General features: G+C 53.6%; 6 protein-coding genes across 6 annotated transcripts; 4 read left to right on the top strand and 2 right to left on the bottom strand.

The window, feature by feature from the left end:
- Positions 1–2,085: 2,085 nt before the first annotated feature.
- Positions 2,086–3,616, bottom strand: TPK2 (cAMP-dependent protein kinase catalytic subunit; the record flags this gene model as incomplete). The annotated part of the gene is made up of 3 exons (XM_049401271.1): positions 2,086–2,542; positions 2,590–2,843; positions 2,894–3,616. 3 exons carry the CDS (start codon positions 3,614–3,616, stop codon positions 2,086–2,088), a joined length of 1,434 nt encoding a protein of 477 aa, XP_049252955.1.
- Positions 3,617–4,345: 729 nt separating this feature from the next.
- J4E88_007653 (uncharacterized protein) lies at positions 4,346–5,232 on the bottom strand (the record flags this gene model as incomplete). The annotated part of the gene is made up of 2 exons (XM_049401270.1): positions 4,346–4,986; positions 5,037–5,232. 2 exons carry the CDS (start codon positions 5,230–5,232, stop codon positions 4,346–4,348), a joined length of 837 nt encoding a protein of 278 aa, XP_049252954.1.
- A 751-nt stretch (positions 5,233–5,983) lies between these two features.
- On the top strand, positions 5,984–6,946 carry J4E88_007652 (uncharacterized protein; the record flags this gene model as incomplete). Its single annotated transcript, XM_049401269.1, has 1 exon — positions 5,984–6,946. The coding sequence occupies one exon, from the start codon at positions 5,984–5,986 to the stop codon at positions 6,944–6,946; it is 963 nt and encodes a 320-aa protein (XP_049252953.1).
- A 3,245-nt stretch (positions 6,947–10,191) lies between these two features.
- J4E88_007651 (uncharacterized protein) lies at positions 10,192–10,920 on the top strand (the record flags this gene model as incomplete). The annotated part of the gene is made up of 2 exons (XM_049401268.1): positions 10,192–10,261; positions 10,310–10,920. The coding sequence occupies 2 exons, from the start codon at positions 10,192–10,194 to the stop codon at positions 10,918–10,920; spliced, it is 681 nt and encodes a 226-aa protein (XP_049252952.1).
- A 949-nt stretch (positions 10,921–11,869) lies between these two features.
- Positions 11,870–13,141, top strand: J4E88_007650 (uncharacterized protein; the record flags this gene model as incomplete). The annotated part of the gene is made up of 5 exons (XM_049401267.1): positions 11,870–11,876; positions 12,125–12,234; positions 12,287–12,442; positions 12,571–12,670; positions 12,735–13,141. 5 exons carry the CDS (start codon positions 11,870–11,872, stop codon positions 13,139–13,141), a joined length of 780 nt encoding a protein of 259 aa, XP_049252951.1.
- Positions 13,142–13,967: 826 nt separating this feature from the next.
- Positions 13,968–14,709, top strand: J4E88_007649 (uncharacterized protein; the record flags this gene model as incomplete). Its single annotated transcript, XM_049401266.1, has 2 exons — positions 13,968–14,236; positions 14,295–14,709. The coding sequence occupies 2 exons, from the start codon at positions 13,968–13,970 to the stop codon at positions 14,707–14,709; spliced, it is 684 nt and encodes a 227-aa protein (XP_049252950.1).
- Positions 14,710–18,043: the final 3,334 nt, after the last annotated feature.

Raw genomic sequence — 18,043 nt, 5'->3', positions numbered from 1 at the left:
CTATTGGAAGGAAAGAAGACGCTCCCAACAGGAGATAAAGCGCCGTACGGAGATGACGAGACTGAGGACCAGAAAAGGTGGGGTGCAGAGTAGTGAGTGCGCAAGCAAGGCCCACGACAGTAGCGAAGATACTGTAGGCTTCCTGTAGTACAGGATTGTATTTGAAAGTGAAGTGTGTACTGGCAATTGTCGTACCATACAGTGGTATCACGATACCAAGGTAATCGAATCGGCCCGTCCAGGTGCGAACACTTTCGCTGTGATCGAGGAAGATGTGGTGTCTATCAAGCGTCAGTACCATCTGTTCTTCAAACTCAAGGCATGAGGGTTGAAGATGAGTATCAAGAGGTACTTACAAGAACGAGAAAAAGAAGCACGCTATGACAGAGGTAAAGTAGACGTAGACAGCTTCATCGTCGCCGCTTCTACTGTACCTATCTAGGTGACTCCGACGAGCAGACAGGTAGAACACGACATCGACCAAAAAGAAGGCAACGGTACCCAGGATATGTGACCAGATGTTGACTGTCTCATTGTGGACCTGGAAGACGCTCCTGAGTGAGTGATGGTAAGAGAACGTTGCTTGTCTAGTGACTATTAGCCCCAAGCCGTGTGCCGTCTACGACGCGGAAAACGTACCGATGGGATGTGAGTATGAACTCGTTGTCTCGCTGCCAGGGCACTGCGTTGACGCCGTTAGCTCACGACGTTCCTAGTACCTAGGTATCCACCGGGAGTTGCGCAGAGTCGAACTCACTGAGATCATCCCAGCCTATCAACGCATCGGAGTTCTGGGTCTCATCCGTACGATGAGTCTCCTTACCGTCCGCGTCAAATTGAACATGTCGCAATGTCGTTGATGTTCCATACCCGTCGCCATGGTTGCTTCCCTCCAAGATCCCCGCTTTCTCTCTAGCGTCTTGGCGTGTCTGTGATGTCATACTGCTAAGCTCACTGAGGCTGATGCCGACTCCAACGAATAATTTCTCGATGTTTTCAAGGTTTTATGAACGGCAGAGCGATCTGAAAGTCGATGGCTAATGCTTTTGTGCCGACAAAGACATGCCCTACTCAATAGTCACCCACAAGTTCAATCACCAAGCCGCCACGCTTCCGAGCTATGCACGGCCGTGACGCAGTCAATGAGTCCGCGGACCTCTTTCGCCTCTCATTTTCTTATGATGCGGCCAAGATGTATCTAAGGAATGGGAAATGCTTCTTCCTGTCGTATGTCGTATCCTTGGGGACTGTAAAATCTGGGCAGCCCTTGCTCGCCCGTGTGTTTCTGTATCGCGAGGATACTCAACCACTACCATGTTAGTCCTCTGCTTTCTACGCATGTCCACGTCACTCATAATTGAGGTGAGGTTTGCCAGATGAATACTTCTCAACCAGGCAATCTGCGCTCAAGTGTTGATTGCAGCAATTTTGGAGTGATAGAGGCACAGACTTTGAGCAAGATAGTCAGTGCCATGCCAGGAGAGCTGAACAAATCCACCTCGGCTTTCGCATCGTTTGATGGACATTCGATGTTGTCTGAAGCAGTAGGTATACAACTGACTCAGAATAGTTCAGGTGGGCACTGCATGGAGCGAGGCGTGGATGGCACCAATCTGAGATGCGCACAAAGGTACGGCACGAGGAATCGATAGCTAGCAAACAAGGATGATTCTCGGCTCAAGTCTTGCAATGCTCGCCGTTTCTACGTTTTGATACAGACATCATTTCTCATAGCAAGACAGAAAGTTCAGGATGGAGAGCCAGTCAAGGTTTCCGTATTATTAATTCAATCACCGCGCTCGATCGAGCGGTTACTGTTCAACAATCATGCACCGTCATTCATGCCCAACAATGTACACCGAACCATATCCAATGGCACCCAGCAATCAAGAGATAGGAGTAGTAATAGACAATGAGGATTCCACGCGCATCAACATCGCGCGAAGATAGAGCACGGAGAGGGTCAAGGTCAGAGAAGTACGGTAGGACGAATGGCGCGGACTTTCGACGGGTACTAGACCAGGATCGCCGTGCCTAGTTGGATTCTGAAGGAGAGGCATATCGTATCTCTTTTCGATTATGGGTTTAGAAGTCGGGAAATAGGTGCCCGTGGCTATTCGGACACGTCAGAATGTGGTCTACAGTATAAGGAGGACTCTGCACGCACGGGTCATCTCCTGCCTGACCGTATGCCTCCGTCTCCTCCGGATACTTATCGAATTGGCTGGCATCGCCAACGCCAGCTCGCACAGGTGGCACGTAGGGTGCATCAATGTCCTTCTTTTGTAGTCGGTCCCACGTTACTTCGGCGAACCAAGGGTGGTTCATAACGTCCTTGCTGCCGCCGTGCAAGTTGCCCAGTCGCTTGGTGAGGTCGGGTGTGATGAGCTTTTGCAGCAGGTCGTGGGCGTCAGGATGGATGTACGGTGGGTACTTGACTCTCGACTTGAGGATGTTTTCGTAGATCTTCATGGGGGAGCCACCGTCCCAGAAGGGAGTGAAGCCGCAGAGCATTTCGAAGATGAGAATGCCAAGTGACCACCTGGCGTTGTTAGTGCGACTCGAGCCGGGGGAGACATTGCTACTTACCAGTCGACGGACTTGTTGTAGCCTTTTGACGCGACGACCTCTGGCGCCAGGTAGTCAGGCGTACCGCACAGCGTCCATGTGATGTCGGGGACCTCTTTCGCGAAGCCAAAATCGGTGATCTTGAGATGGCCATGGCGATCCAGCAGCAGGTTCTCGGGTTTCAGGTCGCGGTAGATGATGTTATGCGAGTGCAGGTAGTCGAGTGCGAGCGTAACCTCTGCGGCATAGAACTTGGCGACGGGGTTGGGGAAGCGCTGGAGGAATTAGTATCAGATACATGATGCCTGGCACGGATGCGACATACCTGAGACTTTCGCAGCAGACTAAACAGCTCGCCTCCTTCGACAAAATCCATGACCATGTAGAGGTTCTTGGAGTCCTGGAAGGTGCCCCACAGGGTGATGAGGAAGGGGTGCTTGACCTGCTGCAGCATGCGGCGCTCGTCGTTGGTGTGCTCGACCTGCTTCATCTTGACGACCTGGGCCTTCTTCAGCACCTTGACGGCATAGAAGCGCTGGTTGTGCTTGGACTGGACAAGGTGGACGCGGCCGAAGCTGCCGGTGCCGAGGGTGCGCTGGATGGTGAAGTCGGTCAGCGAGTACTTGCCCTTGGTGACGCGCGCCTGGTTGAGGGGCTGCGTCTGGAACTGGACGGCGCCGGCATGCTTAGGAGCGGCGGCGTGGGCAGGCGTGTTGCTGGGGTGTATCAGGTTCTGTATGCTGGGGACGTTGTGCGAGGGCGTCGGCGGCTGGTGTTGCTGCTGGTGGGCGTAGGCGGGGTTCATCGAGTCGGACGGCTTGGAGGCGGCGGCAGGCGCGGCCGGGGCCGTGGAGCTGGTGTTGCTCGCCGTGTTGGTCAGCGACTCGTTGGTCTTGGTCTTGTGCAGGTGGAAGGAGCCCGACTTGCGCGACGTCGTGGGCGTGATGGGCGAGTGGGCGTCCTTGACGGGCGACGTCGGCGAATCGAGGTCCTTGGAGCCGTTCGAGTCCTTGGTCCGCTTCTTCTTGAGGAAGCCCAGGGTAGGCATTGGAGGGGCGGCGCGACGAGTGCGGCGGCGCGGCCCTGCCTGTTCCTCGACGCAGCTCGGGCGATCTCAAGCACTGGGGCCAGGAATGCGCGGGGAGCTCGGGACGGGGGCGCGGCGCAGACGGCAGCAGGCGATGCGCTCAGGGGCAGAGGGTGTGCAGGTGCGCGGGCATCAGCAGAGCAGCGAGGAGTGTCGGCGGCGTGGGCGGGCGAGGCAGGCTTTGGGCTAGGTGATGGGTGGAGGTTGGGCTAGACAGTAGACGCTCGCTCGCGGGGAAGAAGCGTCGCAGCTACCACGCGCGGGCGGCATTGGCAACAACATGACGCCTGCGGCTCATCAAAGAGCCATGTTTCACGCGCCTGCACTGGCACCGTGTTTGCGCCCGCAGTCAATGGCATGCATGCATCCAAACTAACATGTCAATGTCTTCATCCCTTCATTACATCGTGTCATGCCCGCCCGGGCTGCACGCGAAGCATCGCTGCTTGTTGCGTCATGCGTACCATGCACCGTGCCCAGGTGGTCGTCCCGGCTGCTATACCCAGCCTGCCTATACTGCGAATCGCTTCCTCGCGAACCCGTCAACGCCTAGCAATGCGCGCCAATACACATGCATGATCATACCCAACGCCGGCCCATCTACAAACACCCCAAAAGACTATTGCACAAACATGACTCGAAAGCGCTCAAATGGCACACGTTGCATCGTCAAAAGAAAACCTGGCCGTTTCACAGCTCATCAGCCACCGCATGGGTTTCATCGGCCCCACCAGACACCACGATCGGCTGGTACGTCTCCAGGTCAAGGCCGCACACTTCCATGCGCCGTTGCCGGAACCTCTCGTACAGCTTGCTCCACGCCTCTTGCGCCTGTGCGTTCTGAGGCCGCAGCTTGGCGCGTTCAGAAAAAGGAATGTCGTACTCCGGTCCTGGTATTTCGGGATCCGACAGCCTCACGAACGTCGTCGCCTGTTCGAACGCCGTCGCGTTGAAGTCGTCCACGACATTGCGCAAGTTCTGCGATTCGTAGACCACGTTGCCCATGGACAGCGACCACTCCGAGATCAATGAGTCCGGCACCGTGAATGTCTTGCGGAACATGTTGAGGTCCGACGTCGGATTCGTCGTGCGCAGTGTCCTCAGCTGGTTGTAGCTCTGTTGTGACGGGTGTATCATCAGGAGTGATGTCGACATGTCGGTTCGTTCTGGCGTGGCGGGGTACGCTGCCATGGGCTCTGACTTGGAGAAAGCCAGCAGCGAGTCCAGAGCCGATGCGTCGAGCAGCACTCCCGGACCTTGCAGGTAGAGTAGCCGCTCGTAGTCTACCAGTGAGTACAGGCTTGCTAGTGAGTAGGAAGAGGGCAGTGTGTCTGGCTCTATTAGTAACTGCAGCGGGCAGCTTCCTGGGCTCAGCACTCACCGTCTGCGCCTTCCACAATAGGCTCCATGGGCATCAAAGTGACGCCATACCGCCTCGCCGCTGTTCGCAGCAGTCGCCGTGTAGTCGACATTTGCGGGCCGTATTTGTCGTCTTCAGATTCCACCAGCCACAGTTTGGGAAACATCAGTATCCTTTTGGCCGGGCTCTTCATCTTGTGTAGATCAGACAGCAGCATCACGGCACTGCAAAGTTCCACATGCTCTCTCACCACCTGCACATAGCCCAGGCGGCTCCAGTCCATCGTCTGCCCCGCAATGTACTGCGCATATGTCTCGTCCACCTCCGGACGGCCGCCCATCGGTCTTGCCCATTTTACGTCCAATGTCGGAGGTTCTATCGGCTTGGGCGGGGGCAGAGGCTTGGGTAATCGGGGCTTTATGGCGGCTTGTAGAGAATGCACGTATCGTTGCTGTAATACCCAGCCGGAAAGGAAGAGGGCGAGTGTGAAGAGAAGAACTACCGGCGGCTGTCAGCGAATGCGAGTGCGTACCCGTCGTGGGCCATGCGTACCAATGGCTGCCGACAGGATGACAGAAACCTGGCTCGAAGTAAGGAGAAGTCTCCCCATAGCTACAAGTAAACGCTGGATGCGAAGGGTATAGGAATGCTATGATGGTTCAAAAGTGTGCATGTAGAATGGCAAGAGTAGCTCGTGCAGGAGAGCGCATGCAGTGGGCGGGTGTGACGTGCCCCGTGGATCTAGATTTCGTAGGGCTGCATGTTGATCGCTGGTGTTGAGCAGGCAACTATCGATTGCTGGCAGCACCCCGGCTCAAATTATCGCAACCATCAACGCGAGCTTCCTCCGCAGCACCGCAGCACCGCCGAACCACCAGACCGCACAATACTGCACGCGCATTCCCGAAGATACCCAAGGACCATTCCGATCTCAAACTAGCCACGAAACGACTGTTCGGTCTACCCACATGTCCAAACCGCAGTTCGACCGCGCAGACGCCAGCGCGCTCCTCGACGACCGAGGCTATCGCGGAGCCCTCATCAGAGGGCAGAACCCGGCGCTGCTCTTCGAAAAGGGTGTACGCGAGCGCATTACCGAGTCCTATTACTGGAAAGAGCAATGTTTCGGTCTGAACGCTGCGACCTTGTGCGACCGCGCAGCCGACCTCAAGTTCATCGGTGGCACGACTGGCATTACGGGCAAACCTACACCATTCTTGTGTCTAGCGTTCAAGATGCTGCAGCTAGTTCCGGACAAGGAGATTATTCTCGAATACCTCAACTTTCGCGATGACGAGGAAGATGGAGCACAGGACGGCGAGGTCAAGGAAGAGGAAAACGGCCACACATCCGAAAACGAGGACAAAACCAAGAAGGCGCTCGATCTAAATGCTGCAGGCAAACTCGGCGACTTCAAATACCTGCGCTGCCTCGCTGCCTTCTACATTCGCCTTGCCTGGGAGCCCGTCGAAATCTACAAAACCCTCGAACCCCTCCTCACCGACTACCGCAAGATAAAACGACGCCTCAAGGATGCTTTTACCCTCACGTACGTCGATCAGTTCATCGATGACCTCCTCACAAAAGACCGCATGTGCGCGACGAGTCTGTGGAAGTTGCCGTCGCGGGCGAACTTGGAGGACTTGGATATGTTAGAGCCGAGGGAGAGTCCGTTGGGTGACGAAATCGATGAGCTGGATGAGGAACTAGACAGAAGGAGTGATGGAAGTGCGCGGAGCTACAGAAGCAGGAGCTATGACAGCAGGAGCAGGAGTCGGAGCTACGACAGTCGCAGTCGTAGTCGCAGCCGCAGCAGAAGTCGAAGTCGAAGCTACGATAGTCGTGATCGCGAGAGGAGTCGCAGCCCAGGCGAGCGGAGCCGGTCACGGAGTAGGACACATAGTAGGAGTGGGAGTCGCAGGCGCGATTAGAGTCGCAAGGACAGCGTGATGCTAGCATGTAAGGCTGCGCATCGTATTTAGCTTTATACCCATCTATGTAATGAAGCGTTCAGTTACTATTGCCATCGTCGCATGAACACCACTCGATCCTGCGTTGCAAGTCGCACACGATGCCACCACTCCCAAGGCACGTGCAAGGTTCGGCAAGCTCTCTAATAGCATTATACTAGTCAAAGCGGCGGCCTTAAGCCTTACTTTGTATCACACTTTGTAGAGATTAAATTTTCTTCTATCTAATTGCTAATAAAGCTACTAACTTAATTATCTTAATAAGTTAGGATTACATTTTGCCGCACCATGAGAGCGCTTCCGACCCCAGCCACAGCAAGATATATGCAACGCTCACCCACCACGTCGCTGCCACGCAGTCTCCCAACTGATACTGCACAAAGGCGCCCAAGTCAGCTGCAGGTTCCCTCCCTATAATTCGAACCCTCATGAACTTTACGATCGAGAAAAGAGGAAGGAACACAACCCCTCCAGCAAACGAGAGCACAGTCCACGATGGAGCCCTGGACGCCTCCTCTTTGAACAGCCTTCGCCATGGGAGACAGGAGAATACGAAACTGCTTATTATCCACCCCGCACCAGCGACAGTGAATACTGCGAATGGCGCCTGGATGCACTTCAAACATTGTTCTCCAATGCTATCTTCTAGCACGCGTCGAGGCCGGACTTGAAGTGCTCGGCAAAGCTTCCTGAGGAACAGCGGATAGCAAAGTCTTGCCAGCGCCACAGGGAGGGCAACACCAGCAACATTCGCCATTGAGAGCCCATGTTCAGAGCCCGATACCACGAACGTCATTCTGGTGAGCAGTGAAAGTGCACTCAATTTAACTCCAACATTGACTTGCTTGCTCATCCTCAGAGCACTGGGAAGAGATAGCACGATAGAGATCCACACCCTCTGAGGGTGAGCAAGCGCTCGAGGCAAGATCCATCCCACGGCAACCGATATGTATGGCCAAACAGATGTCTGTCCCTCCTGTAAGGCAGGTTCTCCGAAGGCCAGAACGAGGTGTTCCAGTAATGGCAATGTCTCGTCACCTTCACCCTCTTTCTCTTTCTTGCCAAAAATTTCCGTGAGGTTGTAGATGTATAGCAAAAGGTGTACGACCACCAGTAAATTTTGAAGGTGTTTCTTTTGTCGTGAAGTTTGTCGTCGCACGAAGAAAGGGGAGCCAACTAGGATGATTGGGATTGCTGGCCCTGGGATGCGTAATCGACCGAGTGCCACTGAAGGGTAAAGAGATGGCTCGTCGCTCGCCATGTTGGGGAGACTACGAACACTCGAGCGCGAGTTTCTTCTATATTGCGCCTTTTCCAGGCAGCAGTCGGTCTTGTGTCCGCGCGACTTCCGACGGTGTCCGGGTGGAGTATTATTAAATGCCGTTTATCCCATGTATCAACAGTACTGCCGAGCTTTTTTCTTTCTACATAGGCAATAGGGAACTTGCGCCAAGGAGTTCGCATTGTTGCCGCCATTGCCGTCTTGACCTGCCGAGGTATACCGAGCTTGACGGTCCGAGCGGCCCAACGGCTCAACAGTGTCAGCGATCCTGCGTTGCGAGTCGCACACGATGCCACTACCTAGGTACTTCCAAGGTACGTGCAAGGTTCGGTAAGCTCCGATAGCATCATACTAGGCCTGCACGTTGAAGCAACTTCGACACCACCGAGCGCAGCTGTCACCACTTGTACTCCATCATCACCATGCCTGACTCTGCACCCCAACCCTCCACCCTCCTTACTCTTCCTCGAGAATTGCGCGATTTGATATATTCGTACCTGCAAGCTGAAGGAGAATCTGACTGGTGTGAAACCAGTCTTTTCCCTACATTCTGCCTCCTGTACCGCGTCCACAACGCACCGACTCTCGCGCTACTTCATGCTCATCCTCGTCTGCGAGAAGAGTCTCTTGAAATCACTGAGAAACAAGGAGTCTTCGTCACAATCTGCGATCGGGACCGCCTACGACCCTGCCCTGTAGATACACCGCATCAATCACCACCCAGTCGCAAGCGTCGCACGCTACCTTTAGACACACTCTTCACCCATTACATCAGGCACGTCGCGATTCTCGTCCCCAACAGCCATGAAGACCTGAATGAGTGGACGTGGAACACTACGCGGCGTTTTGTCTCTGTGCTGGCACAGAAAGCTCCATCTCTAGCAACCATCCGAATCGACTATCAATACCGCTCCCAAACCCTACTTCAACATCACAACAACACCTTTGCACGGTTTGATATGTCTCCATATATGCTCGTGCCACCCCCCTGTCTAGACACGTTGCAGCTCGTACAGCGGGTCGAAGGGTACCGTCTCGAGCAGGAACCGATTTCCGAAGATGAGCATCGGAGTCAGCGACGTCAGCGGCGTCATCACAGGTGTCTAAAATATGGCTGCTACTTGTTCAGCAAGGCTGGAGTAGACTACACGTCTCATCTTTGGAAGCCTGAAGATATTGATGGACGGCTGTGGGCCGAGCCGTATGATGTGGATGATTGGAGAACGCCACTACCGGCTTGGGTGGTCAATCACAAACTGAAGGACTGGAGGGAAAAGCGTGGCCACGAGGAAGCTGTGGCTTGGTTCTGAGATCGCTTCGTGATCGAATCTCCACGACTTTGACAATCGATTTGCAACACCTTGCATTCCGGCAGGTGCTGAAAATTTCTACATGCGGCTGGGGTTTTGGACTCTATCATGCGCTGCCGCACGTAGACGCCATCATTGCAGGTTCAAGAGGACTTCTCGCTGGCTGTCGACCATTCCAGCAACCGAACAAAATCTCCCTTTTCGCCTATGTTACAACTTGACTCTCACTTCCTCGTCCACTCCCCATGATAGAATACGTCCATCAGTAATCTCGCTAGTTCCCAATTTTCCTTCCTGATATTCTCATCAATATGGATCTGGCGCGCAAGTTCTTTTCGGACTAGACCGAAAGCCTCGTAGCAACACTCACATCCCCTTCGTTCGACACAGCTATCTCAGATGGTATATCGAGGCTATCAACTGAAGCATCAAATATCTGGCGTTTCCGTCTCGCCAGGCTCCAGGGCTCCTTCCCTTCGCATTATGCGCTAGTCGAGACCCACTTATCTCGAGCGTTTGTCAACAACATCAACAGCAATATTGACTCTCTCGCTCAGAGCACTCACCCACCAGAGACACTTTCCGCTCTGCTATTGACACTCGCGTCCACTATGATGTCGGGCGAACGCAGCCGCCGGGATGCGATGAGGATGGCCCTCATGCCTCACTCTGAGACCATAGAGGGTAAGTAATCCGTGCCCACCTTACAGTAGCTCTGCTAACTCTTCATAGACTTCAATAAGAATTACCGAGCACGAAAATACAACATGGGAATACTGGCTAAAGCCTATGCTTATGATGACCTCGATGAAGAGGAGCTGGCGTGTATTGCCAAGCAGGAAATCGTGGTCCAGAACATGGAGGCCCACATGAGGAAGTGCGCCGCATACTTCCCTGGCTATGCACCCTTTGCCAACCTCGGTGAAGGAACATCGCATCAGGTAGGAGACTTGCTTGGTCCGGCCGACGGAGGCAACCCCCAGCCCGTGCAGGAGAAGGAGAAAGAGAAGCCGGTCCTGGGAGGTAACTCTCAGCCCGCACCGAAGAAGCCGATTCTGGGAGGTAACTCTCAGATAGTGGAGGAGGGGAAGACACTCGGAGGTAGCTCTGAACCTGTCAAAGAGAAAGATCTACTCGCAGGCAACTGTGAGCTGGAAGTGGAGGAGGTTGGAGGCCATTCTGCGCCGATGGGGCAGCAGAATCAAGGTGATAACCGTGCGCCCAGTGAGAAGACTAGGCGATGGATTCAAGGCATCGTAGCCCTGAGGAAACAAAAGTATCTCAGGAGGCAGCATAAGGAGCAGATGCGCATTGCCGCTCTGGCTCGAGAGCTGAACAAATGAAGGCTCCGAACTATGCCAACTATGTAAAGTTGTAGTTCTGAAAGATCGGGCTGAATACATCACGATAAAAGAGTGTCACAAATTAACACGTGTGTTGTCATAATACCTACGAAATGCCTCCCTTTGCTCTTGAAACTCTTTCCTAGCCCATGTATTCTTCAACGCCCGACAGCCCTTGACTAACTGAGATCCTGAGATCTGCGCATCGCTCCGAGCATGCGTTAGAATCCTGGTGCTATCGGGCAAGATACTGTTCACATTGACGTCACCTCTCCATGCGATTGTCACTCCCGTTCCGATTCCCTTTCACCGTTTCGGATGATTGAACAACTGTCCTTACATGGATTGCTATAAATCCAACAGTCTGGGCAACATATCGGGGATAAAGAGTCAGTCGCATCATCCCATCAATATGCCCCACATTCACCTTCCCGACAGGACGGCGCATATGAAGAGCAACATCAACGACTTGGCGCTGCCCACCGGCAGTCGCGCGCTGGAACCATTGTCATCTGCGAATCGGATACATCGATGCGAGAAGTTCTCAACGGATTTTCTAGAGCGGCATGTATCTGTCTCGGTGGGACATACTCCTCCAAAACCCACTACGAACCATTCCCATCGCAGTACATCAACACTGAGACATTCTAATTACCGGATCAGACACAGATATCTACAACAACATGAAGTTACATTTGCTCCTTTTCCAAGTTGTCGCGGTGCAAGCTGCGATCCGCTTTGGTTGCAGCAGTGTTTCTATCCAGCGCCTGGACCCGTTAGTCGAGCCTGGTCGTGTACCCTCGTCTCATGTTAGTGTCATGATCGTAGTGATGACCATATACTAACACAACTGCAAAGGTACACCAGATCGTCGGTAGGCTGGACTTACGATACAGCCTCTGGTTCTCTCATTGACGTTTCCGCAGGCGGTAATGCTTTCAACGCTACGATGGCCGGTGATATTGGGGAACAGGGCAGCTGCACAACATGCGCATACACTGAAGGTACGTCATGCGTTCCTCACTCCAGTTTCTTTACAATCGCTGACATTGAATGTAGACTTTTCCAACTACTGGACCGCGGCGATGTACTTCAAACACCAAAACGGCTCATACAAACGCGTTCCAATCTATCCAAACGCTCAGCTAGGTATTCCGACGACATCGCCTACACTGGAGCACATTGAAAGGCTAAACCTTATCAGGATTCGATGGTCAAGATGCGGACCATATCAAGGGAGGTATGACGGTATACTACACCCAGAAAGACTTCGAAAGCTCAGACCTCGACAATCCCGTGAGAGCCTTTCCGCCGGTGAGTGATGCTATCCAGGCCCTCGGTGGAACAAGCGATTAATTGGGTCAAGGGCTTCCGCATGACCGTTGGTAACCCGTCAACGAACACACTCAACGGCACAAAGAAGGGCCTGGCATACACGTGCTTGCAAACCATCCTCACTAGAGGTTATGAGACTCCTGACTTCCCGAAAGAGCCCTGTCCTGCCGGTATCATGGCGATCCAGGTAAGCAATGCTCCTAAGCAGACATTATGATCAGGGTACTGACAGTATGGCAGTAAGTCTCCCTGCGATGTTAGCATGCTCCTGCAAACAAGTGCTACGCACTTGCCGCCAGCGCGTATTTTCCCAAGAGAGACTCATTCCTTTTTCCACGAAACCTACTAATTGCGTCTTTCATGTGTAGCCATTTTCCCTCTTGCTGGAACGGAGTCGACCTTGACTCTCCCGACCGTCAGTAATCTCCCTGTGCGAACTGTCTGTGAGATAAAAACTGACTTCGTACACCAATCTTTAGATCAATCCCACATGTTCTCGACGACACGAGGCGGCTTCCGCCCGGCGGACCCGTGTCCTGCATCGCATCCCATCAAGATGCCTCAGCTAGCATACGAAACAATGTGGAACACAACTGCCTTCGCCGACATGTGGCCAACCGATGGTTCGCAGCCGTTTGTGTGGAGTTATTCCGATAGCAAGGGCTACGGTACTCATGCTGACTATGTGTTTGGGTGGAAGGGGGACAGCTTGCAGCGGGTGATGAACGATAGTTGCATGTTCCATAATTGTGGAAGTCCGGGTATTCAGGGTGTGCTGAAGACTCAGACTGTGGAGGAGATGAACGCTTGCGCGGTTGATAGCTCCGTCGACGAAGAGGTGGATGGGTGGCTCGATCATCTGCCGGGGTACGAGATGGAAGTCTAGCTCGGTACCTGTTGATGGAGGTCTGGTCTTTTTCATATGTAGTGGCCAGGCTTAGAGCGGGGATGTCGCAGGCACGGCGTGTCTGGTTCGTGTTCACAGATTGCAGCACGTTCGCGGGTGCCCAGTGCCCCGGCGATAAGCTAAGATAACACGCTAGACTCGATTTGAGCAAGCTTGCACGCGTCTCCTGTCTCCGCATTGCGCCTTTCGCCATCGCTCCGACACTGTATTCAAGCTGCCCGGCTTCATGATCTGCTATGTTCTGAGCCGTGACGAAGTCATCACGGTATTGAAGTGCCCGGCTAAATTTCTGTGGAAACATCCTCATCGCATACCATACCCCACATGCTCTTTTCCTTGATTAACTTGTCCACCCGACGATCATCACCTACGATTGGTGACAGGTGCCTGTCATTTCGACCACCTGGGCATCGTCGTACCAAACACTACCGGCAGATAACAAGTGCAAACCAAAGCAGATCGAAGTCTGGTGTTCACGGCTGCTCGAAAGCACCACCCCTGGCTCGGTAGTGAACAGCCGGCACAGCAGTATCGGACATATTGACGAAGATGCACCCCAGTCTTGGCAGAGTATGTTTCTCGCTGGGAGAGGCGGGTCAGTCCTTGACTTACGCTGCTGTCAGTGAACCCCAGGCGATCTCGCAACAATGGCTGATTAACGAGAAACAGGCGCGAAGAATCACGCGCACTTGATACCAAGACTTCCATGCTGGGCCCCTACATGCAAGGTAGGTATATTATAGATACAGACCGCTGGGCCTGGTGGCCAGATACTTTCTCCTATCTACTCATCAGCTCCAGCATCATGGTCTCTTTCGCGGTCTTTGCCGCCGCCGTGCTAGGCAGTCTGCGTCTTGCTCTCACTGCACCGAGCGGTATTGCCTCATTCATCAATCATGAAACAGTTGGGAAGCAGCTCGAAGCCCGTCAAGGTGGCTACTACTCCTTTTGGTCCGAAGGAGGTGGCTCGTTCCGTTGCAACCAACAAGGTGGCGGAAAGTACACGTGCAACTGGTCAGGACAGTCTGGTGGTGGCTTCGTTGCTGGTACAGGTTTCAAGCCTGGGGGTTCGAGGTAAGAGCAGCAACGGGTCCAAGACGATTTCGAGAGCTGTACTAATGGATCGCACTAGGACAGTCAAATACTCGGGTACATACGACGCCAAGGGTCCTGGTTACCTCGCCCTCTATGGCTGGACGCGCAACCCTCTCATCGAATACTACATCATCGAGTCGTACGACGTCCTCGCCCCAGGTGAGCCTTGGACGCGCAAAGGCAACTTCACTTTTGAAGAAGGCACCTACGATCTGTACACTAGCCAGCGTGTAAACAAACCGTCTATTGAGGGGACTCGTACCTTTACACAGTTCTGGTCGGTGAGAACAGAGAAAAGGGTTGGCGGTACAATCACTACGCAGAAGCATTTTGACGCGTGGAACAAGGCTGGGATGAGGTTGGGCGGTCACGACTATATGATTCTTTGTACGGAGGGATTTGCGAACGGGACGCTGCTGCCAAGTGGAAGTAGCAGCATCACTGTAACTTAGTTGGTGGGAATTGGCTCTTGACTAGCCTCGACTTGTGGAGCTGTAGAACATGAACGCATTCTTATAGTCTCAATCGTGCGTGTGTCATCTCTCGGGATAGAGGGGAACCTGGATAATCCGCTTGATTCATTTACGCTGCCTCTATCCACGCTCGCAGGCCAGAAACGACTCCAAGAATCCGTAGGAATTATTATGAATATAATGTCTAGATAGCTTGCTGTATCATCAGTGAGTATGCATACTGAATCACCAACCTATGCGACCGCCTACACTTGGTTGTGGGAGAAAGACCCTGGATTGCACTGCTCAGATCGTACGATATGCGGGGTCGTATCCAAAAGGGAACGAGTAGCAAAGTGGAGCCGGTTGCTGTCGCCAAATAGACATTTTGATCCTTCGTGCTCGGGGGTCGGCCGCAATGCGACACATCCACGTCAACCTAGGGGGAAAATGTGCACCGAGGAGCCTACCTTACCACCGACTTTTCTAGTTTGCTTGCGATATCCTGGTGTAGTCTGCGGAGCAGTTCAATTTCTCCTCTTGCATGTGGTGACTCTCCGCGACCAGAGGTGTTGCCTAGCCCGTGGCCCATGCATAAAGTGGAAGGATGCGCGCCATGGAGTTACAAAGGTGCCAGGGGCGGCGCGACTAGCGAACGCACATGCCCTGGGCCACACCACCACCGATTGTGAGGGTTGAGAGAACCGCACTCGTAGTGTACATGATACCATGACTGTTTGCACGTACACAGTCACGAACATTTAAGCCTGCTGGATTTGGGAGAGAGATCCCATGCCGGGACGACTACGTATATACTGATGGCTCCGAGACGGTAGGCCGGCATCGAGGTATACGACGGGGCGTATTCGCCTGTCAGCAACCGCGCCCAAGGGGTAGATAAGAACAACGAAGACTCCTTCGACGCGCCCTCTTGCAAAGCCTCTTTCGCATCCAGAACACTCCTCTCATCCGCTCGTTTCTACGCGCATCATGGCAGGCACAGTCCTAATCACCGGCGCGAACGGTTCGCTAGCTTTACCATCAGTCAAGTACCTGTTGGAAGCATACCCATCCTTCAACCTGGTTCTTACCGTCCGAGACAATTCAGAGAAAGATGCAAACACGCTAAAACTTCGTCGACTTGTAGCCCAGCACCCCGACGGACAAGTGTCTATAAGAAAGCTCGATCTCTCCTCACTGGAAAACGTTCGGGTATTCAGCAGAGCGCTCCTTGTTGAGATTGAGGACAAGCAGCTTCCACTCATCCGGTCGATTATCTGCAATGCGATGACATGGAATTTGTCCGGCGGGCCGAAATATTCGAAAGACGGATACGAAATGTCGATTGCGGTCAATCATCTTGCACATTTTGCTTTGTGTTGCAGGCTCATGAGTGCCATGGACCCAGTTCATGGCCGTATCGTCTTTTCGGGCAGCGGCGCACATCGACCGGAGGAAGCAAGCCTCGTCAAGGGATATCCAACTCATATCCCAAACGATTTGGAACTATTGGTTCATCCAAAACCTGATAAGGAAGGCGAAGAGTTGGGACGAGGCTTCCAAAGATATGCTGTGAGCAAGTTGGTCTCCATCATGGTGATGTACGAGCTCAATCGTCGCCTGAAAGCAGTAAGTCTCCCGTTGTCGAAGACACTGCTTGGCTTGCAGCCTAACTGTTTCATCAGAAGAAAGACGTAGAGTCCATCCGCGCGGTTGCGGTGGATCCTCTGGATCTGATTACATCGCGGGCGTTCCACCAGCCGCACGTTCCGCGAACAATTCAGATCATGGCTACGGTCGTGACTTGGTTGTTGCCGTTGGTTGGCTACTTCCAGCCTCGATTGGTGACCGTCGAGCAAGCTGCAATCGCCTTCGTAGATGTGGCAGTAGCCGACAGATTTGATGGGCAGGAGGGGTACTTCGAAGGGAAGAACAGAGCCGAGAGCTCACAGGACAGCTTAGATGTGGATATGCAAAAAGCTTTGTGGTCCAGGAGCGTTCAATGGTGTGGGCTAGACAGAGAGGATGTGCCGATGGGGTTGTAAAGGAGAGGTTGAGTTGTCAGGAACGTCTGTGGGCGCTCTTAGTGCCAGTCGGCGCGATCGCCGGAAGCTGGGGAAGCCTCAATCGCAGCTCCACCAACCTCTCAAATCCCTCATCATGACTTCGTAACGATGCGCACCATGTGCGCGAAGCGATATACGCTCTACAACTGATTCGTAGTTTTACCCTCCCATGACTGTACGCGTCTCTAATATCGGCCCGCAGAGTTGAGCGCGTATAAGCACCACCCGAGACACCGCTACGACGCGTGGCCTCAGCCGAACCTCAGCGCCATGTCCAACGGGTACGCAGCCACTGCAACACGACGACACGCACCACGTCGATTGTGGCACAGCCGAGTGTCTAAACTTGACTTGCAGACGAACCGACCCACAAAGCCCGTCACGACACATTCACAGCCAAGCTCTCAGCTGCCGCTTGGCAAAGCTTGTTCCTTGATTTTGTGAGGGATTTATTGGCGCCACAAAGCTTAGTTGAGCTTAGCCACGCAATCAGTGCATGCACCTCGCAAGGGTTGGCATGCTCTAATGCAGATTGTTACGACAAACGTCTACGTGACACCAATCAGAACCAATGAGACATGACCGTGAGCAAGCTGAGCCACCCCAGCCGCGGCCGTTTTCATCTGTCACACCGTCCAGACTTGCATCCTGGGTTTGCTCGAGAGATAGCGGCGTCGGTGAGGCGGTGCAGCAGGGCCGAGCGACCAGTTCCAGGCCTGACAACTGGCAGATGTTGAAACATGGACATGCATGCCTGAGGGTCAGGGCTTGATGTGTGCCACCGATGAGGTCGAATGACAAGGCGCGCAGGCCGCAATGACGGAAGCTACTATCCTGGAATTATCGAGCTGGGGAAGACTGTAACGCCTGCTGACCTGCGACCTAGTGATATAAAGGGTCGTGGACATCCGCGAAGGAGAACACTCACTTCCCACCACTTTTTCACTTCGCTGTCTACGAATTTCACCTATCGCACCCACACACAAATACAGCACGTTTGGCTCTTGGGCTCTCGATTCTCTTCACATCCAACAAGACTATTACAGTAAGTGATCCAGGCATGCTACCAGCTACGCAACTAACACTCCGTCCAGTATCACCTCCACACCAATACCATCAAGATGCCTGCCAGTGTCGCCTCTTCCATCTCGACTATCATCAAGCCCTCACCAGCCCCGAAGTGCGGCGAGTCGTGCGACTGCTGCGGTTGCGACGAGTCCTGCTGGTGCACCGTCATGTAGGGCGAGGATACCTCATACTCGGTCACG

Source organism: Alternaria novae-zelandiae (assembly GCF_023758075.1).
Source record: "Alternaria novae-zelandiae strain BMP 2774 chromosome Unknown scaffold_16, whole genome shotgun sequence".
In the NCBI taxonomy this organism is placed as follows: Eukaryota; Fungi; Ascomycota; class Dothideomycetes; order Pleosporales; family Pleosporaceae; genus Alternaria; species Alternaria novae-zelandiae.
Note: the sequence above shows the minus strand (reverse complement) of the source record. Positions and strands in the feature narration are given on the sequence as shown.